Consider the following 26,680-nt stretch of genomic DNA (forward strand, 5'->3'; position numbering starts at 1 on the left):
TCACTGCACTCCAGCCTAGGCGTCAGAGCGAGACTCCATCTCAAAAAAAACCAAAAACCCCCATAATTGCTTAATGCAAAATACTGCATATCAAAGACAAAACAAAGCTGTGAATTATAAATAGGCTGTAAACTAGCAGCAGAGTTACTTTCTCCCACGATAATTGTTCACATCCATTGCACTGTAGAATCTTTATTTTTTGAGTCAGTCTCGCTCTGTCGCCCAGGCTGGAGTGCACTGGTGCCATCTTGGCCCACTGCAACCTCCGCCTCCTGGGTTCAAATGAGTCTCCGGCTTCAGCCTCCTGAGTAGCTGGGATTACAGGCATGCACAACCACGCCCGGCTAATTTTTTATATTTTCAGTAGAGAGGGGGTTTCACCATGTTGGCCAGGCTGGTCTCAAACTCTTGACCTTAGGTGATCCACCTGCCTTGGCTTCCCAAAGTGCCGGCATTATAGGTGTGAGCCATCACACCCGGCCTGCACCGTTGTATCTTAACTTTGAGAAACTTGGCTATTTCAAGTAAGTGATACTGTCACTGCCCAAAAAGGAAAAATACGAATCTATATAATCTCCAAATTATTTCTGAATTATAGGACACTAATTCTCTTGAATCCAGTGGTTACTTTGCCTCACATTAGAAATACCTGGGAAGCTTTTTGTAAGCCTGTGTCTTAGCTTCTACTTGATACCAATTACATCGGTGTTTGGGAAAGGGAGCCAGGCATCTTTATTTTTAAAATATCTCTAAGTGATTTCATTGTGCAGCAACATTTTAGAACGACTGCCTTATAGTTACAATAAGGAAAGCTTTAACATTTAGGGTTCTGTGTTCCAACTCAAGTGTTCCAAAAATGGAAAAAGGTAGTCTGAGATATATTATTACAAATGGCTTTTTAAAAACCTACATACTGTGTATTTTATCGATTCTAAAGCCTTTTTCTTACATTTAACATGTCTTTAATTGGGAAGACTCTATAAGAGTCTTATGAAACAGTACACCAAGTTAATGTGCCTTGTCTCTTCAAAGAAATTACTCTGGAGGCCGGGCGCGGTGGCTCAAGCCTGTAATCCCAGTACTTTGGGAGGCCGAGGCGGGTGGATCACGAAGTCAGGAGATCGAGACCATCCTGGCTAACATGGTGAAACCCCGTCTCTACTAAAAATACAAAAAAAAAAAAACTAGCCGGGCGTGGTGGCGGGCGCCTGTAGTCCCAGCTACTCGGAGGCTGAGGCAGGAGAATGGCGTAAACCCGGGAGGCGGAGCTTGCAGTGAGCCGAGATCGCGCCACTGCACTCCAGCCTGGGTGACACAGCGAGACTCCGTCTCAAAAAAAAAAAAAAAAAAAAAAAAAAAAAAGAAATTACTCTGGAAAGCTATATGCTAATTCTAATAATGTTACCATTCAAAATACTTTTAAATGGCTTTTTAGAGGAGAATCTAAATTTTACATATATTTAAGAGACAAATTTCCTGTGGAAGATTTTAGTTTTAAAAAGAACTGCGTCATTTGAAGTTAATGTGATGTGAATCAAGCTAGGTAATGTCATACTTGGTTCAAATGGAGATGTGGCTATGAGATTGACACAAATTTTTTTAAGAGCTTCATAAAACATATGGAAGCAGTTCCAAAAAGTTTCCCACTGGCCGTGGTGGCTCACGCCTGTAATCCTAGCACTTTGGGAGGCTGAGGTGGGTGGATCACGAGGTCAGGAGATCCAGACCATCCTGGCTAACATGATGAAACCCCGTCTCTACTAAAAATACAAAAAATTAGCCCGCCGTGGTGGCGGGCGCCTGTAGTCCCAGCTCCTCGGGAGGCTGAGGCAGGAGAATGGCATGAACCTGGGAGGTGGAGCTTGCAGTGAGCTGAGATCGCACCACTGCACTCCAGCCTGGGCAACAGAGCGAAACTCCCTCTCAAAAAAAAAAAAGTTTCCCAAATATTTTTGGGCAGTGGCAGCAGTAACTCTGATTTGAATTTAAAATTCAAATCAGAATTTTAAGAAAACTTAGAGATTATTCCTTTATTACAAATGAAGGAAAACTTTTGACTCATCGGTTCAGCTGGTCAGTGGCAGACCTGCAAAGAATTCACCTTCCGACTCCCAGTTGAGTTTTAGCCTGAACCCTCACTCACTCCCATCCAAAAAAAAGTGGGGGTGGGGGTTGCAGGGAGGGAAACAAACTTAGCTTTGAATAAGTGTGTTCTATCGTGTAATAATCCTTTCCCACAAACTGAATTTTAAAATATTGCAGAACTTTGCTGGGTGTTCTCAGCAGGTTTACCACTCTGTGGAAACCAGAATCAGATGTCAGACATGCTCCTTATGTCCAGTCTTATGCCGCCTTCCTTTTTTTTTTTTTTTTTTTTTTTTTTGGAGACAGTCTAGCTCTAGCTTTGTCACCCAGGCTGGAGTGCTGTGGCGTGATCTCAGCTCACTGCAACCTCTGCCTTCTAGGTTCAAGCAATACTCCCATCTCATCCCCTGGAATAGGTAGGATTAGGCACCTGCAATATGCCCGGCTAATTTTTGTATTTTTAGTAGAGACAGGGTTTTGCCATATTGGCCAGGCTGGTCTCGAACTCCTGATCTCAGGTGATCCACCCACCTCAACCTCCCAAAGTGCTGAGATTACAGGCGTGAGCCACCACGCCCAGCCCATTTCCACGTGTATGCAAGTTTCTATTCTTTATGCAAGTTGTCTGGATCTTGAAGCCTGACCCTGTTTAATGTGGCAAGATATTTAATCAGTGTCCTGCTTTATTGCTACAAGAGTTTCAGATAGTTTACATATAAGAACAAATGAAAGTCAACAAAAATAAACAGGTACAAGAAATTTCGGTGAAGAAAAAAGGAATTTCAAATAAATGACAAAAGAAAACTAATACACAGAATATATGCTGTAAAGTGTTACAGTCATTAAAATCCAGCTATATACTGGCTTTGAATATATTGGCAGCCAATAAAGATAAGTTAACCAGTTGAGATTCATAACAGGCCAAGTTTACCAGATGCTTAGGAGACGCAAGGCTGTCAAGAAGGGTTTTGCTGTCTGTGTGACTAATCTTACATGAATGTTTTCCCAGAATTGAATTTTCCAAAGAAATATGGGGACAAGGGGCTGCAGTTGTGGGTATTGTTTTGTCATTCAAAGGCAGATCTTTCTACATTACAAATCAAAGTACAACTGACAACCTCTCGAAACTGAAGAACCTAAGCAGTAGCCCACAACCTCACATCTGCCTAGAGGAACAACTGGGTAGAAAAGACCAACCAACCAATCTTTCGCCATTCAGTCAGCCCTTCTGCCTATTTTGGGCTTAAATTTCTATGAACAGTATTAGTTCTGCCCTTTCAAATTGAAGAGTTATTCTCTCTGGTGAAAAAATTAGGAGTGGGTTGTTAGGACATGAAATACAGAGGGCCCTTCCCTTTTTTGTTTTGAAACTTAGCCATTATTATTCTGACTTACAATGTGTATTTTAAAATTTATATTATTTTACAGATCTCACAAATCTATGAGGTTGAGAGGGCAGATACAATAATATACTCTATGGATGAGAAAACTTAGGCTCTAGAGATGGAGCAGCTCATTCAGGGTCACACTGGTGACAGCTAAGTCTTTTCAGTTACAGCCTGTGCCCTTTGACATGTTGCTTTTTCCCCTCCTCTTATTTTATATGCCCTAGTGAATTTCAGGCCTTTGCCATTCTGGTGTTTGACCATGGCTCAAAAATCTCTTCCTAATATCTATGCACTCCAGGTAAAAAGTCTGCCTGTCCTATATTTTTATACATGTCATTTTAAAGAAAGAGTTGCTTAGAGCTTCTTATGTATGCACATTCATTTCTTGGATGCCTTTTTTAAAACTGAAATCATGTTTTAGTTTTACCTCTTTTTAGCATTTAATTCTTGGGAATCTTTCCTCAAGTAAGTAATGCATATATATGTAACTATATGCAACATTCCCTTCATTATAAATCTTGGCTGTTTTAAAAATGATTTGAATACAGAATATTTGCATCAATTTTTGCCTTTAATTTGAAATACCAGAGTAGCTGTTCTTACTGCTTCCTTTAAAAACTACCATTGAAGTATGCAAACAGTATCAAATGTTCTACTTTGGACAAAACTAGACTTTACTGTATCAGAATACTGGAAATCCAGGCCAGGCGTGGTGGCTCACGCCTGTAATCCCAGCACTTTAGGAGGCCGAGGCGGGTGGGTCAATTGAGGTCAGGAGTTTGAGATCAGCCTGGCCAACGTGGTAAAATCCCGTCTCTACTAAAAATACAAAAATTAGCTGCGCATGGTGGTAATCCCAGCTACTAGGGAGGCTGAGGCAGGACAATCACTTGAACCTGGGAGGCAGAGGTCGCAGTCAGCTGAGATCACACCTCTGCACTCCAGCCTGGGCAACAGACTCCATCTTAAAAACAAAACAAAACAAAACAACAAAACACTGGAAATCCATTATATTCCAGTATTCAGCCACCACATCTTTCTTGTAGTCTAATTCTGTATGTATGATACTGCATGTGTATTTGACTTACACGTTTGACCATTTGACCATGTTTAACACATCTCTTGCTACACTGCAACATCTGTTCTCCGTTTGTGTTCACTCAAAGCCAAAGAAACGGTGGTGAGGAAGAAGCAAGCACTGTGGAGTCAAGATAGACCTGGGTTTTAATCTTGACTCAGCTACTATTTATTAGCTATCACTTTGCTCAAATTATTTTAACCTTTTGAGCCCCTGTCTATAGTTTTAAGACCCTATATAAAGCTCTTAGTCAAAGGCACTCAAATGTTAATTTCATCATATGTATACACCATAATGCCTTATTTAAATAAACAATCCAGTCAGTCATTACTACCACCATGTACTATGTACGGTATCTACTGAAATGTGGTGTGAAGGAAACCAAAACTCATGCCGCTCCTACTCCCTCTTCAAATTAGCAGTTTACCTTCTGAGACTCAGTAACAAAACAGTATATGGGAAAATAGAAAAATAAAAACCAGAAACAAAATAGTACATAGGGTATAATAGGAAAAGCAGAATGAACGGTACATATGGATGGAATAAGGGATCTATGCATGGAACATGCAACTTGGGGTGGGGCACAGTGGCTCATGCCTGTAATCCCAGCCCTTTGGGAGGTGGAGGTAGGAGGGATCACTTGAGCCCAGGAGTTTGAGACCAGCCTGGGCAACATGGTGAAACCCTATCTCTACAAAAAATAAAAAAATTTAGCTGGGCATGGCTTCATGTACCTGTGGTCCCAGCAGCTCGGGAGGCTGAGGTGGGAGGATCACTGGAGCCCATGAGGTAGAGACTACAGTGAGCCACGATCACACCGCTGCACTGCAGCCTGGATGACAGAGCAACACCCTGTCTCAAAAGAAAAGACAAAAGCAACCTAGTAAGATTTATACACTAAAAAATCCTTACATAGAAGGCTCACATATGACTTTTTTTCTTTTTCAGTTCCTGGTAACTCACAGAACATAAATACTTCAGGCAAATGCATCAGTGAAGGAAGGATTCAATCTCCTGCAGTGATAACTAGAAAGGATAACTCAGAGTTTCACTATGGATTTTTTCCAATCCCCTTAACTCATAGTAACATACCAATCATATGTTGGTGTTTCCAAAACCGATTTTGTCCAGTGGCATGCCCATGCACCCATATGCCTGCCCTCAACTCATACCCTGTTAATTTTTTTGGCAGACAACACTTAAAACTCAAACATTGACTTTCATTCTCCTCCAGATTTATTTACTTAAGGCTGCCATGGTTTCTCTTCAGGTTGAAATATTTGGGGGTAGGTAAACAATGTACCTGCACTAGTGAGTATTCAAATCAGTATTGTTCTCAACAACATATGACTAGCAATTAGTCATGCTAAAATCTGAACCAATTCTACATTTGGTAGATGTTCTCATGCTTGTCATTCTTTCCAGTAGCCCCAAAATTGTGTGCATACTATGTTACTTCTGAAAACCTCATTTGTTTTAAAAGTGGTTCTATTACAGAATGAGTGATCCATTTCAGTGGATGTTGTTGCAGCTACCACATACACAGAGAGCATAAGTGCCGTCAACTTGCAGCTACAGATCTATCTTTGTTCACTTTTACAGTGAAGGCTCCGTGTGTGAATGGATATATGTGGGTCATTAAGATAAAACAGTATTAAAGGAGAAAATCTACTCCCAGATTCTTTTTGGACTACAAAGACATTAAAAGCACTAGCTTTAAAAGACCATTTATTAATCTTATGTATTTACAACTCACAAATTAAAATATCTATTACCAGTAAGTTATTTTGTTTGGAAGAGGCTTTACCTGTAATTTGTACTTTTATTTCTGATGGAAGAGAATTCCAGGTTTTTTGTTTTTTTGTTTTATTTTTGAGACAGAGTTTCACTCTTGTTGCCCAGGCTAGAGTGCAATGGTGCGGTCTCGGCTCACTGCAACCTCCGCCTCGCAGGTTCAAGCGATTCTCCTGCTTCAGCCTCCCAAGTAGCTGGATTACAGGCACCTGCCACCAAACCCAGCTAATTTTTGTATTTTTAGTAGAGATGAGGTTTCACCATGTTGGCCACGCTGGTCTCGAACTCCTGACCACAACTGATCCACCCGCCTTGGCCTCCCAAAGTGCTGGGATTACAAGCGTAAGCCACCACACCCAACCCAAGTTATCTAATTTTTACATTCTTCTTTCTAGATATTTTGAATCACAGTATCTGGCTATCTTAGGAAATTTCAATGAAAGCCCATTAACAGGCTTTCTAGAAAGTTTCCTATCTCTGAAAAGAAGGTCCTACTGACTCTCTTGGCCACTGCCACATACGGCTTCTAAATAACCTATTGTGAATAGCATATTCCAATACAAATAATGATGACATCGAGTGACTAATATCAAATGTATACCAATATTATTCCAATGGCAAAGTTTAAATATGTAACAGCAATACAATAATGAAAACTAATTGATTAAATAATTGAAAACTAATTGGAATCTCTTCAAGAAACACAGTAACAGGGAATGTAGAGGCAGCACAAGGATTATTTTAAGAATGTATTAAAGAAATCTGACATTTAAATAACAAAAGCCTCTCCAGGCTAAATATTGTTCCTTTGCACTCATTTTGTTACAGCCCAAATGAAAATATTTTAAAGCTTTATGAAAATTACCATAAATTACTTTCTCTATAACTTCTCCTGCATGGTTCTAAAATGTTCATAATGCTATAATTTATTTACTTAATTTTATATGAAGATATAAAAAATAAATATTGCCATGCATATTGTTGACATTTTAAAAACCCACAAATAACTTAAAATGCTGTTTAGAGAAATTACTCCTACATACTAGTATGGAAGATTCAAGCAAGTCTGAGTTTTTATAGCATCCTCAAACTGAAAAAGCTTCAAAATAACCGAATTTATTATTTTAGAAATAGAGATGGGGTCTCATGCCATGTTGCTCAGGCTGGTCTTGAACTCCTGGGTTCTAGTGATTCTCTCACCTTAGCCTCCCAATGTGCTGGTATTACAGGCATGAGCAGCCACCGCACCTGACCAAAACAAGCCAATTTAATGCCCTTAAATGGTCAAAATGTAATATTAAGGAAAAGAAAACAATACAAGCCAAAATTGGAGTGCAAACACCTTTTTTGCTATAGGTTTTAATTGAAAAGATCTGTGAACTAAAGGGAGTATTTTCCAAGGGCATGCTGGAAACAGAAAATGAAATGATAGAAACTTCCCATGTTTCTATCCTTCCTCTGGCATTGTCTTATCCTATTTGTTTCCTGAAACATCCCGTTAAGACTCTTGTGATTAAAAAGACAAAGCAAGTATTTATAAAAGTCCATCGGGTTCCTCAGTAAAGCTGAAGTCACATACTAGAGACAGGTGGTCTGAAGGATAATTGAAGGAAGGTAGCCTGTTGGGTCCAATCTGTTCTTCAGTGAGCAGATCGAGAGCTGACCTTACATTCAGAGCATGTTTAGAATACCAGATGTAATCCAGGGTGTGCCTGCACTCCCCTGAGGTCCGGATCTTCCAGGTAGTGTATGGGGGTTCTGACTGCCCATCAGCACTCAGCAGCTTGTAGGCGCTGTTCAGGTTGAGGCTAGAGGAAGCAAAGTGTTTGTAGACCTCTTCTGTTGGCTCTGCATTGAAGTCCCCACACACAATAAGGGGAATCTTGGCTCCTTGGGTGATGTTTTGCAGGTTCTGAAGGAGGTCACAGCCTTGAGCTGATCGAAACCGCTCCCAGCCAGTGCGTGCTTTTAGATGGGTGACAGCAATGCAGAACTGTCGGCCTGACTCCTTGCACTCCAGGGTCTGTGCAATGGCCACCTGGTTGGTTTTCAGTGTCATGGCTGTCAGCCTAATATTGGCACTGTTGACTAGCTTGAATCGGTTTTGAAGAAAAAATAAGGCACAGCCATCTGGTCCATTGTTGTGTTCTACATCTAGACAAGGTGACCAGGGTTTGGGGAAAAACGTGCCTTGATAACCTAGTCTACTGAGGAGTGGTTGGAAGGTGTCAAAATAGTGGTCCACCTCTTGGAGGCACAATATATCAGGCTGGTAGGCCAGGATTTCTTCTAGGATGAGACATTTCCTTTCTTCCCATTTGAGTGCTTCAACAGGGCATTGTACAAAGTTGTCTTTGCCTTCTCCAAGAGCTGAAAAGAAAAAGCCAGTCAGCTGTCAGGTCTTAGAGAACCATAACTTCAAAGTACCCAGGAGGTTTGGCATCACTCAACACCCTCAGAATGCTTCCTCTGCTTCAAAAGCTTGGAGTAGTTCTCTGTCCAAACTGTATTACCCTATCCAAACTAAATCACCTCTCACTATGTGGATGAAGCACACAACAGATCTTTTGTTTCAGAACTATTTCATGTAACTATATTCCAGGATATCAAGATCTTACTTAAGGAAACTGCTTTGCAGTCCCAGGGATCTAAGCTATGTCAAAAGAAATAAATGTCAATTAAAAAAAATTTTTTTTTGGTTTTTTAAAACACCAAATATTTAACGCCAAGTATTAGTTTTAACCCTGACTATTATAGACACTATTCAGAATGAATGGGACTTATTTTATGGAAAAAGAATCAAAGATTGGTAAGTCACGGAATCTCCTCTTATTTTCCATGAAAAAAAAAAAAATCAGGCCCTTGTTTTTCTTAAAATCTCAACTGCTACATAAAGTTGATTGACACATCTGTTTTTTAATTTGGCAGACCCAGGAAAGAAATCCTTTCTACCATAACAAAGTAATATACACACACGTATATATATACACATACACGTATATATATGTATTTTTTTTTGAGACGGAGTCTCGCTCTGTCCCCCTGGCTGGAGTACAGTGGCTCAATCTCAGCTCATTACAACCTCCATCTCCCAGGTTCAAGTGATTCTCCTGCCTCAGCCTCCTGAGTAGCTGGGATTACAGGCACACACCACCACACCCAGCTAGTTCCTTTTGTATATTTAGGAGATGGGGTTTCACCATGTTGGTCAGACTGGTCTTGAACTCCTGACCTTAGGTGATCTGCCGAACTCAGCCTGCCAAAGTGCTGGGATTACAGGCGTGAGCCACCGCGCCTGGCCACAAAGTAATAGAGAACTGAAGCAACATCATTTTGGTCTCAAGTTATATAAATGAGTATGAATAATATGGCCACAAAAATACCTAGACTCACCTCCACCCACACAGAGCTGCCATTTTCTGCATAAAGTTCTGTGTTACCCAGCTTCTTCCCTGCAAATGGTATCGTGGTGCTATGGACTGAAAGCTGGGGGCAACAGAAAGTTTGAGGCTGTTCCATTCAACTGCCTAATAAAAGGCAGGGTTCTTCAAATTTGGATCTGCTGGGAAGTAGACAGACTTTCATTGTTCATGGATAGTCCACAAACATGGAAGGTGTAAAGAATAAACCGTGAGTTACTTGCTTTAATTGTAAAAACCAGGTCAGGTGCGGTGGGGCTCACGCCTGTAATCCCAGCACTTTGGGAGGCCGAGGTGGGTGGATCACCTGAGGTCAGGAGTTCGTGACCAGCCTGACCAACATGGAGAAACCCCGTTTCTACTAAAAATACAACATTAGTTGGGTGTGGTGGCGCATGCCTGTAATCCCAGCTACTCAGGAGGCTGAGGCAGGAGAATCACTTGAACCCGGGAGGCGGTGGTTGCAGTGAGTTGAGATTGTGCCATTGCACTGCAGCTTGGGCAACAAGAGTCAAACTCCATCTCAAAAAACAACAACAAAAAACCCAGATGACTCCCTGTCTTAACTTCTTCTAGGAGCTCTCCATGCTGTTCTAGTCACCCTATCCTTCTACACCTCCATCTGCCCACACTTCTTCCTTCCATATAAAACATCAGTGACCTGAGGATGTGCAGAAGCAGAAAGGCAGTCACAGCAAACTTGACTGCACAGGCACAAAAGCATCGGGCATACCTTGGGCGAGGATGTTCCACTGCATAACCCTTATAGGCGGGTGGGTACTAGGGCAGTCTGTCCTCAGATCCACAAAATCCCTCTGGAACCGGGGAGGTCGGGTGTGCAGGACGGCCCTGCATTCCTCAAGAAGCTCTTTAGGATCGATGGGCTCCAGATGTTCTGGGTCAGGTGACACCAAATACTCTGGGTGCTGGGAGGCAGCGCTGCTGTTCAGTGTCTTGGCAAGAGCACTATAGAGTCTGCTTGTACCGGTTCCCATGGAACACGCTACGGAAAAGGAAATCACAATTACACATTCAGCTCCTTTTCCTGACTTCTCGCCCAGCACAACTGTAAGATAAACATTTACTGTCCACAGAAACCAGGAGCTCAATTGTTGCCATATTCATGTATAAAGTCATTTCTTTTTTTTTTTTGTCTTTTTGAGATGGAGTTCCGCTCTTGTTGCCCAGGCTGGAGTGCAATGACGCGATGTCGGTTCACTGCAACCTCTGCCTCCCAGGTTCAAGCAATTCTCCTGCCTTAGCCTCCCAAGTAGCTGGGATTACAGGCATGCACCATTACCCCCTGCTAATTTTGTATTTTTAGTAGAGATGGGGTTTCTCCATGTTGGTCAGGCTAGTCTGGAACTCCCGACCTCAGGTGATCCGCCTGCCTTGGCCTCTCGAAGTGCTGGGATTACAGGTGTGAACCACCACGCCCGGTGTATAAAGCCATCTCTACAGAGGCAGAATAAAGGAGTTTCCAGGTTCCAGCTTTCTACTAGGACAGTTAATTTAAGTACTACCATTAAAACTAATCTCTGATTAACAATGAAAACTCATCCTTTTAAGGTAGAAATACCTTGATCTTGATGGCCTCTTCTAACCTAGGATTTGTCTTTGTAATTTATAAACCCAGTCTTAAAAAAAGAGCATGGCGGCCAGGCACGGTGGCTCAAGCCTGTAATCCCAGTTCTTTGGGAGGCTGAGGTGGGTGGATCACTTGAGATCAGGAGTTCGAGACCAGCCTGGCCAACATGGCGAAACCCCATCTCTACCAAAAATATAAAAAATTAGTCGGGTGTGGTGGTATGTGCCTGTAATCCCAGCTACTCAGGAGGCTGAGGCAGGAGACTCACTTGAACCAGGGCATGGTGGTTGCAGTGAGCCGAGATCACTCTCCTGTGCTCCAGCCTGGGTGACATAGTGAGACTAAAATAAAAAAAAGACTAGTTTGTGGCCGGGCGTGGTGGCTCACGCCTGTAATCCCAGTACTTTGGGAGGCCAAGGCGGGCGGATCACGAGGTCAGGAGATCGAGACCATCCTGGCTAACACGGTGAAACCCCGTGTTACTAAAAATACTCTACTAAAAATACAAAAAATTAGCCAGGCTTGGTGGCAGGTGCCTGTAGTCCCAGCTACTCGGGAGGCTGAGGCAGGAGAATGTCGTGAACCCAGGAGGCGGAGCTTGCAGTGAGCTGAGATCCCGCCACTGCACACTCCAGCCTGGGCGACAGTGTGAGACTCCGTCTCAAAAAAAAAAAAAGACTAGTTTGTAAGAAGTGAAATGTTAGAAAGCCCATGTTAATATTAATCCTGGGTGAGAAATTAGGTAATAGCAGGCTGCTTGCTACCCTGGTCATTTCATCTATACAGATCCCTCTGTTGGGGAAAGTAATGGCTGGATTCTTTCCCATTTCTCTTAGATGTTAAGTGTAAATCAAGGCTTGGGCTTTCTGTAGAACTCTGAACTTCATTGAGTGGTATAGTCTATAATCTAGTATCAACTGCTGGATTTCTTAAAATCCAGAAAAGGGGCTGAGGCCAGAAGGGGTTAAGAGTAAGCTGAGTTTGGTCAGCTAACTTCCATCCAGGGCACTACCTTCTCATGAGTTGCCCACATTTCCTGGGATCCTAGAAAGACAAAGAGCAAGGAAAAATGCAGGAAGCACCAGTTACTTTGTCTTCCCAAGTAATTTTTAGTGTTTTGCTTTTTATAATTCATTAAGGAGAATAGAGCATAATCTTCAACTAATTAGCATTATGTGGCAGTTCACTTGAAAGCAGTTGATTGCTTTTAGAGGTCAACTATGTTTTATTTTCATTATAGTATAAATCAGGGGCACGTTTTACTGGGAGTAATGTCCAAATTTCTGTGTATGATAAAGGCAATCTGGATTTCCCTCTCCTGAAAGATACAAAGTTTTCTTTATAAAATATAAACATTTTATAAATGTAAATATTATATAAAGTTTTCGTTATAAAATTTGGCAGGCTCATCAACCACATCTCAAACTAGCAGTCAATCAAATTAACTGTGGCAGGTTACAAAGGAAATTCAAATATTTACCACCAAATGTCCTTGAACATTAAGGTCAATGAGGATGCAAGCATGCTTTTTTTGTTCCTTCCTGTCTACTCAAAGTAGTTTTTCCCGCCAGTAAGAAAGCTAGACTACAGCAAATAAACACATACTAATTTTCCCAACAAACACGGCAGGTGTGTGTGCATCCGCGAGCAAGCATGCGCTCCCACAAGCACACACACACACAACTGTTTCCAAACTGTGTGATTTCAATAATTTCATTTTCATTGATCTCCGCCTGAGTACATGGGTCCAAAGGAAGAAACTGTCTTCACGGCTGGCAGTACAAGTTTTGAAAGTCTTTCTTCTTGTACTTTTTTTTTTTTTTAACTTCCTGTAGGTTTTTTGGGGGAAAACAAACAAAAAACAGCCAAACATCCAAGTGTGGTCTCCTGATTAGCAACATCGGCATCACTTGAGATGGTGATCCCCAAACTGTGAGCTAACATGTCCCAGGGAACCACAGCAAACTCACAGGGACACCATGGTATATTTTATTTTTAAATGTGAAATAAACAGTGACGTTTGACACCTGTCAGGCTCCGGGCTTCAATAGGACTGCCCTACAGTCCTTTGCCTTTATCTTTGCCAAGCTGAGTTTTAGGGTGGTTATATGAAAAACTACCATTTACAAAAGTGAGTGTGGAGAAAGAAGGATGATAGTGTCCAGTGGGAGTCAAACATTTAAGGAGTATGTGAAATCAGAAAAGCAATCCTGAACCACACTCCTTCTAAAAATTTAGAAAAACCAATTTCACATGAAGAGAATAAAGAATAGAACAGTATCAGACAGTGAAAGCATGCCAGAAACATGTGCCCAGGAAGCAAATCAAACTGCATCCTATTGCAGAGTGAGCTAAGTCTTTAAGAAAATGATACAAGGCTGGGCGCGGTGGCTCAGGCCTGTAATCCCAGCACTTTGGGAGGCCAAGGCAGGCAGATCATGAGATCAGGAGATCAACACCATCTTGGCTAAGTCGGTGAAACCCCATCTCTACTAAAAAAATACAAAAAAAAAATTAGCCGGGCATGATGGCACACACCTGTAATCCCAGCTACTCTGGAGGCTGAGGCAGGAGAATGGCGAGAACCCGGGAGGTGGAGCTTGCAGTGAGCTGAGTTCATGCCACTGCAGTCCAGCCTGGGCGACAGAGCGAGACTCTGTCTCGAAGAAAAAAAGAAAAGAAAAGAAAATGATACAAGAGGCTGGGCATGGTGGCTCATGCCTGTAATCCCAGCACTTTTTGGAAGGCTGAAGCAGGCGGATCACCTGAGGTCAGGCGTTCGAGATCAGCCTGGACAACACAGCAAAACCCTGTCTCTACTAAAAAGGCAAAAATCAGCCAGACATGGTGTTGGGCGCCTGTAATCCCAGCTACTCGGGAGGCTGAGGCAGGAGACTCGCTTGAACCCGGGAGGAGGAGGTTGCAGTGAGCCGAGATGGCGCCATTCCACTCCAGCCTGGGCAACAGAGCAAGTCTCCGTCAAAAAAAAAAAAAAAAAAAAAAAAAAAAGACATGAAAGAATAACCTAAATCAGAATTAGAAAACTCAGAAAGGAGACACCAAAAAGAATTAACAATAAAAATTAAAAAGAAATGAGAAAAAGATCAGAGTCAAACTAAGGGTTGCATTTGTTTTAAATAAAAGGGAGAAAGTGACAAATACTAAAAATGAGCAAAGACCCAAAATATGAGTAATAGCAGTTCTTACAGATGAAGACCAATGAAAGGGAGCAAAATAAACCAAGAAAACTTTTAAAAACAATACTTAAAAAGTAGATATTGAAAAAAACACATTGCAAACTTGAGAGTATCAACCCAAAATGACCAAGTGGACTATTAAAAAAAAAATCAGATTATCATCAGACTTCAACTGCAATGTTTTATGTGAGAAGAAAATGAAGTAATCTATTTAACATACATAAAGTGTAAGCCAAGGATTTTATATCCAGCAACACTAGAATATTGTCTCCAAGAGCCCCTTATGAGGAATCTACTAGTGCAAGGATTGGTGCTTTTGTACAGTCCTCAAGCTAAGAATGGCTTTTTTTTTTTTTTTTTTTTTTTTTAACGGAGTCTCACTATGTTGCCCAGGCTGGTCTCAAACTCCTGAGCTCAAGCCATCCTCCCATCTCAGCCCCGCAAAGTGCTGGGATTACAGGCATAAGCCACCACACCCGACAAGCTAAGAAAGACTTTTACATTTAAAAAATGTGTTAAGTACACACACACTCACGAATACATTAACAGGACCATTTTTGGCCCACAGAGCCTAAATATTTACTAAGCAGCCTTCTTCAAAAGAAATTTGCCATACCTAGAACTAGAGAACAAGCTTCAGACCAAAATGACCAGAAACATTGGTGTAAGAACTGGTGCAGAGCACTAAACATAGAGCTACTTAGCAAATCAATCCTAAAGGAGACTGTCAGGGAGAATTCAGTATATAACGGCTATACGGCCCAACAATGAACACGAAGATTTAATACCCCAAAAAAGGAGGTGGCAGGATGAGAAAAGCATCTTCAATTTAAAAATGTTAAACTTTTCCTTAAGTTTAATTGTAGCGATAACTAGCAATTATGACTGAGTGATCATAATTAGTAGTGGTGATATTGGCACTGCCATTCTGAGACTGCTGTGTACATATGAGATGAATCAAATGGGATAGTCTATCATTCCCTGTTGTCTCTTGGGGGATCTAGTTTTTGAAATGCATTTAATAGGCTGTTACATACAATTCTCAAGGAAAACATTCTTGTTAAAGCCAGCTCATTTTGAACCAATAGCAGATTATCAAATCTGGTCATCTACCTTATTTGGCCTCAGAGCCTCTTGGTGGTTTTCAACAGAAGACTAAGCTTTTGAGATGCAGGATATACTGCAGCATGGCCAAATTCTAAGGCCTCAAAAGAGCAATTCTAGTCCCAGTTCTATGACTATTTAGCTGTGCCACAACTCTCTAGACCTGCTTATCTAACTTTTTAAAATTTATTTTATTTATTTATTTGTTTGAGATGGAGTCTCGCTCCACCACTAGGCTGGAGTGCAGTGGTGTGATCTCGGCTCACTGCAACCTCCACCTCCCAGGCTCAAGTGATTCATCTGCCTCAGCCTCCTGAGTAGTTGGGACTACAGGCGTGTTTCACCACACCCCACTAATTTTTGTATTTTTAGTAGAGACAGAGTTTCACCATGTTGGCCAGGCTGGTCACAAACTCCTGACCTCAAGTGACCCACCCACCTTGGCCTCCCAAAGTGCTGAGATTACAGGCGTGAGCCACCGCACCCAGCCTTTTTTTTTTTTTCCCAAAGGGCCTGTTTTTTTAAGAGCCTCACTCTGTTACCCAGGCTGGAATGCAGTGCTATGATCATAGCCCACTGCAACCTCAACTCCTGGGCTCAAGCCATCCTCCCACCTCAGCCTCCCGAGTAGCTGAGACTGCAGGTGCACACCACCACACCCAGCCAAGATCTGCTTACTTCTCTTTAAAATGAGGGCTTACGTGATCTTAATTTTCCAAGATCAGGTGGAAAAGGCATCTGGGTTAGAACAGGGAAAACTCTTCAAATCTATGTTCCTATGTTCCTCATCCCTACTGTTGAGGATATAAGACACATATCTTCCTATTAATAAAAGTTGGGCCAGGTGGGGTGGCTCACACCTGTAATCCTAGCACTTTCGGAGGCTGAGGCGGGAGGTTCCCTGGAGTCCAGGAGTTCGAGACCAGCCTGGACAACACAGTGAGACCCTGTCTCTACAAAAATAAAAAAATAATTATTATTATTTAAAAAGATGTTTCATTCAGAATTTCTATTCTTGTATTTCAAAAACAATGAATAATTCTTGTCAGGTGTGATAACACTACTCATATATGGAATAATACACTGCAATTTGCCTTTCAAGTTTTATTGGCATAGCCCTTTTGCCCTTGTTTCGCAGTAGATTAATTCATCTGAGAAAGATATTAGGCTACATTTTGAATAAGAGACTAGGTAGAGAGGAATCATTAGGAAGTGTTTACTACAGTCTTGTCTCTGCCCCCTTAGACCTTACAGGAAACCCGAAGATATTCCCCAAGGTGGACTGATGCAACACTGCCTGCCAGAGTATTTAACCACAGCATGACACAGGACAAGCCCTCTAATACTAAGTACCTGGGAAACATTAGTCTGTTGCATAATGATCATGAAGTTAGGACAGAGAGATACAGATGGTCCTGAAAGACATTTCCACTCATCCACCCTTGTTCTAGACAGCTTACTGAGGGACTCCCTTGTGTCAGGCTGTTCTGTGCTCCCTGCAATTCGAGTTATGCCAATAAAATATGTGCTGATATTTTCCCTCAAAAAATTAGCAAGTATTTGGGGAAAGATTAATACTCATGAATTCATGACAGAAAAACTGGGTGCTAACTATGCAGAATCACTAGGGTATAATAAGAGTTAAAACAATCAGGATGGATAAGACTAACCAGAAAAAGGACTTTGAAAAAATAGGATTTAGATATGAAACTCTAATTTGTGACAAGTATACCACTTGGCCCACCATGGGTGGCCACTCTCATCTTCTGCCCCACTCAAACCACAGACACAAATGGCTGTTCATTCATTTTTTTGGTCAAATCTTTGAGTTGGAACCAGGCACAGTGGCTCACACTTATAATTCCAGCTACTCAGGAGGCTGAGGCAGGAGGCTCACTTGAGGCCAGGAGTTTGAGGCCAGCCTGGGCAACATAGCAAGACTCTGTCTCTCTAGAGAAAAAAAATTAAAATCTCTCTAGGAAAAAAAAAAGTTTGAGTGCCTGTTGTGTACCAGACACTACCCTGGAGATATATCACTGAGCAAAACAGAGGAGTATCTCTGCCCTCATGGAGCTTGTGTTCTTTGTAGTGGGGAGAGACAAACAAGACCCTGTATACAAACATATATATATGTGTGTAGTCTGTCATATAATGAAAAGTGCTTTGGAGAAAAATAAAGGGAAAAGGTGGAATAGGGAATGCTTGTGGGCAGGGAGCTGTTATTGGATATGTGACGCTTATGGAGGCCTCACCAAAAGATGGAATTTGAGCAGACACTGGGAAGGGGTAAGGAAATAGCCTCGCTGGAGACCTGATAGAACATTCCAAGCAGAGGGAACAGCAAGTGCAAAATCCCTGAGGAACATGTGTAGCAAGCTTGATAAACAGAGGGGACTACGGTGGCGTGAACAGTCTGAATAAAAGGAGGTGAAGTCAGAGAAAAAGCAGTGAGAGGGAGCGGATCGAGTAGGGCCTTGCTGGTCTATCTAAAGACTTTGGCCTTTAACAGAGATGGAAGCAGCTGGAGAATTCTACTCAAGAGGAGAATCTGATTGACATTTAAAAAATATCACTGGTTGATATATTTAAAATACACTACACTACAGGAACATAGGGCAGACAGGAGGAAACTCATTTGAGGAAACGTACAATAATCTAGGCAAGAGATAGCAGGGGTGAACTAGGGGGGCAGCAGTGAAAGTGGTTGGATTCTCAATAAATCTAAAGTTGGATCCAACAAGTTTTGATAACTTGGATGTGATTTGTGACAGAGCAGTCAAAAAGGAGCCTGAAAGCTGGGTGTGGTGGCTCATGCCTGTAATCAAAACACTGCTTTGGGAGGCCAAGGCAGGAGGATCGCTTAGGGTCAGAGTTCGAGACCAGACTGGGCAACATCGGCAGCCCCCGTCTCTACAACAAAACAAAACAGAACAAAAACAAATTAACCAGGTGTAGTGGTGTGCATCGGTAGTCCCAGCTATTCGGGAGGCTGAACTGGGTTGCTTGAGCCCAGGAGATCGAGGCTGCAATGAGCTGTGATCATGCCACGGCACTCCAGCCTGGGTGACAGAGCGAGACCCTATGTATCTCTTAAAAAAAACAAAAAAGTGTCCACAGTTTCCAGCTGAGCGACCAGAAGGATAGAGTTGCCAACTACAGTGGTTAGGAAGACTTGACAGGGTTTACAGAAAATAGAAGTCCAACAATTAGATGACTGGCATTCAGGAGAGAGTTACAAACTGGAAACAAACATTGAGAGATATTAATGTACAGAAAAGACTGAATTGAGTTAGAAAGATCAAAGGATTGAGATCTGGGAAATCTGCAAAAGCAACATGAAATGACATGGCCAGAGAAGTAGGAGAACGTGAGCTGCGCAAAGTGGCTCACGCCTGTAATCCCAGCACTCTGGGAGGCTGAGGTGGGCAGATCACTTGAGCCGAGGAGTTTGAGACCAGCCTAGGCAACATGATGAACATGTTTTTTGTGTCTCTACAAAAAACACAAAAATTAGCTGGGTGTGGTGGCATGTGCCTGTAGTCCCAGCTTCTTGAGGGGCTGAGGAGGGAGGATCACTTGAGCCCAGGTGTTTGAAGCTGCAGTGAACTGTGAACACGCCACTGCACTCCAGCCTGGGTGACACAGCAAGACCCTGTCACAACAATAACAACAACACAGCAAACAAACCAGGGCTAGGGAATTAATAACAAAGTAAATACTAGATAGACTTTACATATTATTTTTATACTTATGGCACAGTGCTAAGGCTTACTAAGAACTACCTAGGGACTATAATGTAGTGAGTCTACGTATTTAAATTTGTAAACTAAAGAAGACTGAAGATTGAGGGGCACCTTTTTCTTCTCCTCACTTTATTATGGTTTGAATGCATGTGCCCCAAAGGTCATGTATTAGAAACTTGATCCCCAAAGCAGCAGTGTTGGGAGCTGGGCAATGGGAGGTGTCTGGTCATGAGGGCATGGCTCTCATCAATGGCTTAATACCAATATGGTGGTAGGAGAGACACAGTGCTGTTGCAGGGGTGGGGGATTTCTTATAAAAGGGCAAGTTCAGCCCTCTCTTGCCCTTCTACCTTCGGCCATGGCATGACACAGCAACAAGGCCCTTACCAGATGCCAGCCCTTTGACTGAACTTCCCAGCCTCCTGAACTTTATTTTCAGTTCTCATCAGAATCCTAGGAAGCAGATACTCTTATTATGCCAATTTCAAATGAGGGAATAGTCTGTAATCCTAGCACTTTGGGAGGCTGAGGTGGGTGGATCATTTAAATCCAGGAGTTTGAGAGTAGCCTGGGCAACATAGAGAGATCCTTTTCTAGATGTAATTAAAAAAAGAAAAAATTAGCTGGGCATGGTGGCATGTGCCTGTGGCTAGGGCAGGAGGATCACCTGAGCCCGGGAGGTGGAGGTTGCAGTGAACCATGATTGCACCACTGCACTCCATCTCTCAAAAAAAACAAATAAACAAAACAAAAAACAAAATGAGAGAATAACTGAGTAACAAGTCTCATTGTTTCTCACCTACTTTAAAAAACAACTTAACATTCCCTTTGTTTTTTTTTGGAGATAGGGTCTCACTCCATTGCCCAAGCTGGAGCTGCCGCGCAGTGGTGCCGTCACAGCTCTCTGCATCCTCTAACTTCTGAGCTCAAGCAAACCTCCTGCCTCAGCCTAAGCAGCAGGGATTAGAGGTATATGCCACCAACTCCGGCTAATTTAAATTTTTTTTTTTTTTGTAGAGACAGGGGTATCACTTTGTTTCCAGGCTGGTCTTGAACTCTTGGCTTCAAGCAATCCTCTCCGCTCAGCCTCTCAAAGTGTTGGGATTACAGGCATTGCCACCATACCCGGCCTAACATTCAACGTTTTTGAGATGGAGTCTCACTCTGTTGCCCAGGCTGGAGTGCAATGGCGCAGTCTCAGCTCACTGCAACCTCTGCCCCTCACCCAGTTCAAGCGATTCTCCTGCCTCAGTCTCTTGAGTAGCTGTGATTACAGTGGCACGCCACCACACCTGGCTAATTTTTATATATTTAGTAGAGATGGGGTTTTCCCATGTTGGCTAAGCTGGTCTTGAACTCCTGACCTCAAGTGATCCACCCACCTTGGCCTCCCAAAGTGCTGGGATTACAGGTGTGAGCCACCACACCTGGCCACATTCACTTTTTTTTTTTGTTTTGGAGACGGAGTCTCGCTCTGTTGCCCTGGCTGGAGTGCAGTGGCACGATCTTGGCTCACTGCAACCTCCGCCTCCCAGGTTCAAGCAATTCTCCAGCCTCAGCCTCCCAAGTAGCTGGGACTACAGGTGCACGCCACCACACTCAGCTAATGCACATTCACTTTTAAATTTTTGAGTATCAACCATTAAAAAAAAAAATTCCTTTCATACATAAATACATGTTGATTTCCAGGATTTCAAACCATCTACTTAAGTTTTATGCCTTAATAGGAGTTGCTATTTAGGACTTTAAAAAGATTTTCAAACATTCATAATAGCTCAATATTCAAAGCTTATTTCCTAAGGCTAGACAGCACAAATAATTCACCCACGTGGCAATTAAGACACTGAAAAGTACCAAATCTTGACAAAACCTCTGCTGAACTCTATTTGGCACTCAAATTGGCTTCGGGTCTAATTTTATGTGTTTGGAAATTTTGGATTTGATTCCACACATACTTGGCTTCTGCTCACAATTCACTTTTCACAGACACAGTAATTCTCCTTTCATTTTTTTATTAAAAAAGAATTTTAAAAAATAGGGACGAGATCTCACTAAGTTGCCCAGGCTGGCTTCAAACTCCTGGCCTTCAGTGATCTTTCCACCTCAGCCTCCCAAGGTGTTGGGATTGGGTGTGAGCCACTGCAATGGGCCAGCCACCATTCTCAATGCAACACAAATTACAGAATTCATACAGTTAACAGGCACATCAAAATAGCTTTATCTCTTCTGCCTAGTGTCCATTTAGCAACATCACCCCATCCCCTGCCACCGATTAATTCTTTAAGCACATTTTTACATACATTTAGAACTGGATGTCTTAATTCCTTGTACCACTATTATTAAGACCTCACTGCTATTTTACTGTATAAGAATATAACTCTTCGGCCGGGCGCGGTGGCTCAAGCCTGTAATCCCAGCACTTTGGGAGGCCGAGACGGGCAGATCACGAGGTCAGGAGATCGAGACCATCCTGGCGAACACGGTGAAACCCTGTCTCTACTAAAAAATACAAAAAACTAGCCAGGCGAGGTGGCGGGCGCCTGTAGTCCCAGCTACTTGGGAGGCTGAGGCAGGAGAATGGCGTAAACCCGGGAGGCGGAGCTTGCAGTGAACTGGGCGACAGAGCGAGACTCCGCCTCAAAAAAAAAAAAAAAAAAAAAAGAATATAAGTCTTCTTACCTTTATAAACAGCCTTTAAAGAACTGCCAGAGAATTCAGATTATTTAGATTTCTGAAATACAGTAGTAGTATGTGATGTCCCATTTGGTAATACCTGTACTTTCCTAAAAAACACAAGTGGGAGGCTGGGCGCGGTAGCTCACACCTGTAATCCCAGCACTTTGGGAGGCCAAGGTGGGTGGATCACCTGAAGTCAGGAGTTCGAGGCCAGCCTGACCAACATGGTGAAACCCCATCTCTACTAAAAATACAAAAATTAGCCAGGCGTGATGGCAGGCGCCTGTACTCCTAGCTACTTGGGAGGCTGAGGCAGGAGAATCGCTTGAACCTGGAAGGTTGCAGTGAGCCGAGATCGCACCACTGCAGTCCAGCCTGGGCGACAAGAGCAAGACTTCCTCTAAAAAAAAAAAAAAAAAAAACAACCCACAAGTGGGCCAATCACAAATATATTTGAATATATGTACACCCTTAATACTACCAATTACTACACACTTCTAAAGCAATCAGGCAGATCACAATTCAAGTTCCTAAGAGTGCTGACCATAAGGAAAACGGTCGGGCTGCAATTAAACACCTTCACATTAATAATTAGAATGCTGGATGACGACCCCAACAGTCGAGGCCCAAACTGACTGGGCCCACCGTTCCAAGCACTCCTAACAGCACTCAGGAATCACTCAGGGCAGACCGCTCCCCACAGCTCCACACTGGGTTCCTTCCTCGGGCTGCCCAGCAACTGCCTGTTCTAGGCTTTGCCCAAACCATTCAGCGTCTAATTACTTCTCTCACAGTTTACGTTTAGTATCTTGAAATGGTGGCCTGGCAAAAACGCTAATTAAAAACCAAGCAACAGCCAGGATTATCTTGAGTACGCACCTGGGAAGCTATGGAAGTGGATCAACCTCCGCCCGAGGAAACCTTGAAGCACACACAACACAAAAACTGTAAGCCATCAACGGCACAGGAAGGCATCCCTGAAACAGCAATCCAATGCTGCCATCTACTGGCCATGCGTGTTGAACACAAAACTAAGCTAATTTAGCAGCTGATTTTCATTAGCCTTCTTAAGAGTAGGTTCCAGAATACCTGGCTATCTTCAATACAAACGAGAATTCACACAAGATAACCACCAACTTTAAAGCAGCCTGGATGTTGGATATACAATATATTTATTTAATATATATTGAAGGAATCAACAAAGATTCACAGCAAACAGGCCTAGCTCTATGGATCAACCAATGGCTCTTCTTTTCTTATACCTGGCCCATTTTTCCTACTTAGGGTACCCTTGGATATTTGAACTACGACCTCTGTCCTTTACTCATGAGACTTTAAGCCTCCCAAGGGCAGGGGCTGTTTCTCTTATTTACCATTTCCCCCAGGATCCAGTCCAGTGATTTAAACAATTAATAAAAGATGGCAAGTGACAGCAAAGTACCAAGAAATTCTGTCAAACACTGATGGAGGACCACCTTTTATTGGTGGAGCATTTTATGGTATACCAAGCATTTTTAATTGCTGTAACCAGTTACCTGCTCAAGAACCCATTGGTCATTATTTACACCACTTTATAGATAAGAACACTAAGGTTCAGAAGTGTAAATGAGGTCCTAAGTTACCATTAAATGTAACTCTAGGCCAGGCGTGGTGGCTCACGCCTGTAATCTCAGCACTGTGGAAGGGCAAAGCAGATGGATCACCTGAGGTCAGGAGACCAGCCTGGCCAACATGGCCAACAACACCGTCTCTACTAAAAATACAAAAAAATTAGCTGGGCTTGGTGGCAGGTGCCTGTAATCCCAGCTACTCAGGAGGCTGAGGTTCATAAGAATCGCTTGAACCTGGGAGGCAGAGGTTGCAGTGAGCAAAGATTGCGCCACTGCACTCCAGCCTGGACGACAGAAGCAAGACTGTTTCCAAAAAAAAAAAAAAGTAACTATCTTTCTAAATTTTTGTGAAACTTTGGTGTGCACCCATCAGCAAGAAAAGCAAAACTCAAACAGTGTGACATGTCCCCTGAAGGTCCACCTGGCAAATGAATGCAGTTACCTTCAAATTTTACATGATGTGGGCTTTTATGACATGAATTTCCAGATCCTAGAGACTGGATTTTAAGTGCCAATTTAGGCAGAAGGATCGCTTGAGCCCAAGAACTTGAGACCAGCTTGGGCAATGTAGTGAGCCCCACTGCTATTAAATTTAAAATAAAAATAAACTAAGTGCCAAGGTAAGAAGATATTACTGTGTGGTAGAAATCAAATATTTTAGTTAGTGACCGACCAGGCTCCCAGTCTGTTACTGAGTGCCACTGACTGACTGTGACAGGCCTGCCTCGAGTACTGAGCCTTATAGCTGAAGCCTCAGCTCTCCCCAGGAAGTTCAGCCTGTGGTTCAGCAGAGGCAAGTCTTAAAGCACGGACTCAAGTTAGGCTGTCTGAATTCAAATCGTGGCTCCACTTTTTACTAATAGGATCCTGGATAACTTATTTACCTCTCTGCTTCTTCATTATCTTCTTCATATGGATAAGTGTAACCTACTTTATTTGGTTAGTGTGAGGATTGAGTTAAACTAGAGGTACTTGGCACATCCTAAGTGATTAGCTAAATGTTAGCTATTCTGTTTTATTCTGGAAAACTCACTTTTTTCCTAGGCATAAAGAGAAGGCTATTATTCAGCTGGGCGTGGTGGCTCATGCCTGTAATCCTGGCACTTTGGGAGGCCAAGGTGGGTGGATCACTTGAGGTCAGGAGTTTGAGACCAGACTGACCAACATGGTGAAACTCCGTCTCTATCAAAAATACAAAAATTAGCTGGGCATGGTGGTGGGTGCCTGTAATCTCAGCTACTTGGGAGGCTGAGACAGGAGAATTGCTTGAACCGGGAGGAGGTTGCAGTGAGCCAAGATTGCATCACTGCACTCCAGCCTGGGCGACAGAGCAAAACTCTGTCTCAAAAAAAAAAAAAAAAAAAGAGAGACTATTATTAACATTGGAGATAATGTGCCAGACTGCTTCCAACTATTTTCATTATTCTGTCTCAAATCTGGTGAAGTGGGTATCATATTCACCACTTTCCAGGCATGGATCAGGTAACTGCAGAGCTTTCTCTAGATTGCACAACTAGTAAGGGGGCTGGCCCTGGAGAAAGTTACCTGCACCTTGGACTGCTGCTCGTCAGCATCTCCAGCCATGCTGATACCGCGTCAGGGTAATTGCGATGCAGCTGTCCTGCCTGGCCCCGGACAGACACAGCAGCCCATTCTTCACACCAGGAAGACACAGAGGTCAAGTTCCATCTCCTCCATCTGTCGACGTCACAGTCATCACAGCACACATACTGGCACAGCACAGAGTGTACAAAGCAGTGTCACGACCCGCATGGCATTACCAGAGAGATCAAGTGAAGGTCAGAACTCCCAACCTAACGTGTCTAAAAATACAAGCACCTAGACTGAGCGTGACAATTCAAACAACCTCTCTTTGCCAGGAGGCAGTCACAGACCAGACAAGAAAGCTGAAGCGTCATCCAGACAAGACTGAGCCATACCTTCAGCCATGACAGACTCATATGGAAAAGCTCTCTAAGGAGAAGGAAATCCCTCCATGATAAATGCTTAGTTTAACATGTTCGATTGGTGCTCCATTGTCTATTGGCTGACAAATCATTTCCACGAGCTGGGCTTTTCTAGCACATTCCTCTGAAATACAAACGTGAAAAGGCAAAACCTAAAAATCTGGTGATCCCCCATCACTAACATTTCTGGGACACTTGGAAAAATGACGTGTTTTTACAGTTGCGAGTGGAAATATGAAACTATGAGGAGCCTTCTGGTGACTGTACAGAGCCCTCTCTAGATCAGGATCTACCGACTGTGACCCATGAGCTAACTCTGGCAGCGTCCTGTCTTTGTGCTGCCCGCAAGCTAGGAAAGGCTTTTGTACTTTTCAGTGGGGGGGGGGGGGGAACCTTAAGAACAGTAATATGTCGTGACATGTGAAAATGATATGAAATTCAAATTTTAGTATCATAAAGTTTACATATTGTACTGTCTACAGCTGCTTTCACACTATAACCGCAGAGCTTAGTAGCTGCGACAGATATATGGCCCAGAAAGTCTAAAATATTTACTAGCTGGCTCTTTATGGAAAAAGGTTGCCAACCTCTGCTCTACATTATATTAAAATGAGCCTTTAGCCAGGCATGGTGGCATGCGCCTGTGGTCCCAGCTACTTGGGAGGCTGAGGCAGGAGGACTGCGTGAGCCCAGGAGGTTGAGCCTGCAGTGAGCTGTCTCTGCGCCACTGTACTCCAGTCTGGGTGACAGAGGAAGACCCTGTCTCATTAAAAAAAAAAAAAAAAAAAGGTCAGGCATGGTGGCTCCCACCTGTAATTCCAACAGTTTGGGAGGCTGAGGTGGGCAGATCACCTGAGGTCAGGAATTCAAGACCAGCCTGGCCAACAGGGCAAAAACCCCATCTCTACTAAAAACACAAAATTTAGTCAGGTGTGGTGGTGGGCACCTGTAATCCCAGATACTTGGGAGGCTGAGGCAGGAGAATAACTTGAACCCAGGAGGTGGGGTCTGCAGTGAGCCAAGATCATGCC

The 26,680-nt window shown here is 42.9% G+C and overlaps 2 protein-coding genes across 2 annotated transcripts in view; one reads left to right on the forward strand and one right to left on the reverse strand.

Annotated features, from left to right (window-relative positions):
- The window catches only part of ELF2 (E74 like ETS transcription factor 2), a 134,356-nt gene extending 128,290 nt beyond the window's left edge, over nucleotides 1–6,066 (forward strand). The window contains exon 11 of the transcript XR_007725659.1: nucleotides 5,500–6,066. The gene's annotated coding sequence lies outside the window, so the exon portion shown is untranslated. The remainder of the gene's footprint in view (nucleotides 1–5,499) is intronic.
- Nucleotides 6,067–6,162: 96 nt separating this feature from the next.
- The window catches only part of NOCT (nocturnin), a 32,715-nt gene continuing 12,197 nt past the window's right edge, over nucleotides 6,163–26,680 (reverse strand). Inside the window, exons 2-3 of the mRNA XM_050790241.1 lie at nucleotides 10,498–10,767; nucleotides 6,163–8,715 (exon numbers count right to left, since the gene is read on the reverse strand). Coding sequence (XP_050646198.1) covers nucleotides 7,880–8,715; nucleotides 10,498–10,767 — 1,106 coding nt within the window. The 3' untranslated portion in view covers nucleotides 6,163–7,879. The remainder of the gene's footprint in view (nucleotides 8,716–10,497; nucleotides 10,768–26,680) is intronic.

The sequence above is a fragment of the Macaca thibetana genome, chromosome 5, assembly GCF_024542745.1.
Source record: "Macaca thibetana thibetana isolate TM-01 chromosome 5, ASM2454274v1, whole genome shotgun sequence".
NCBI lineage: Eukaryota > Metazoa > Chordata > Mammalia > Primates > Cercopithecidae > Macaca > Macaca thibetana.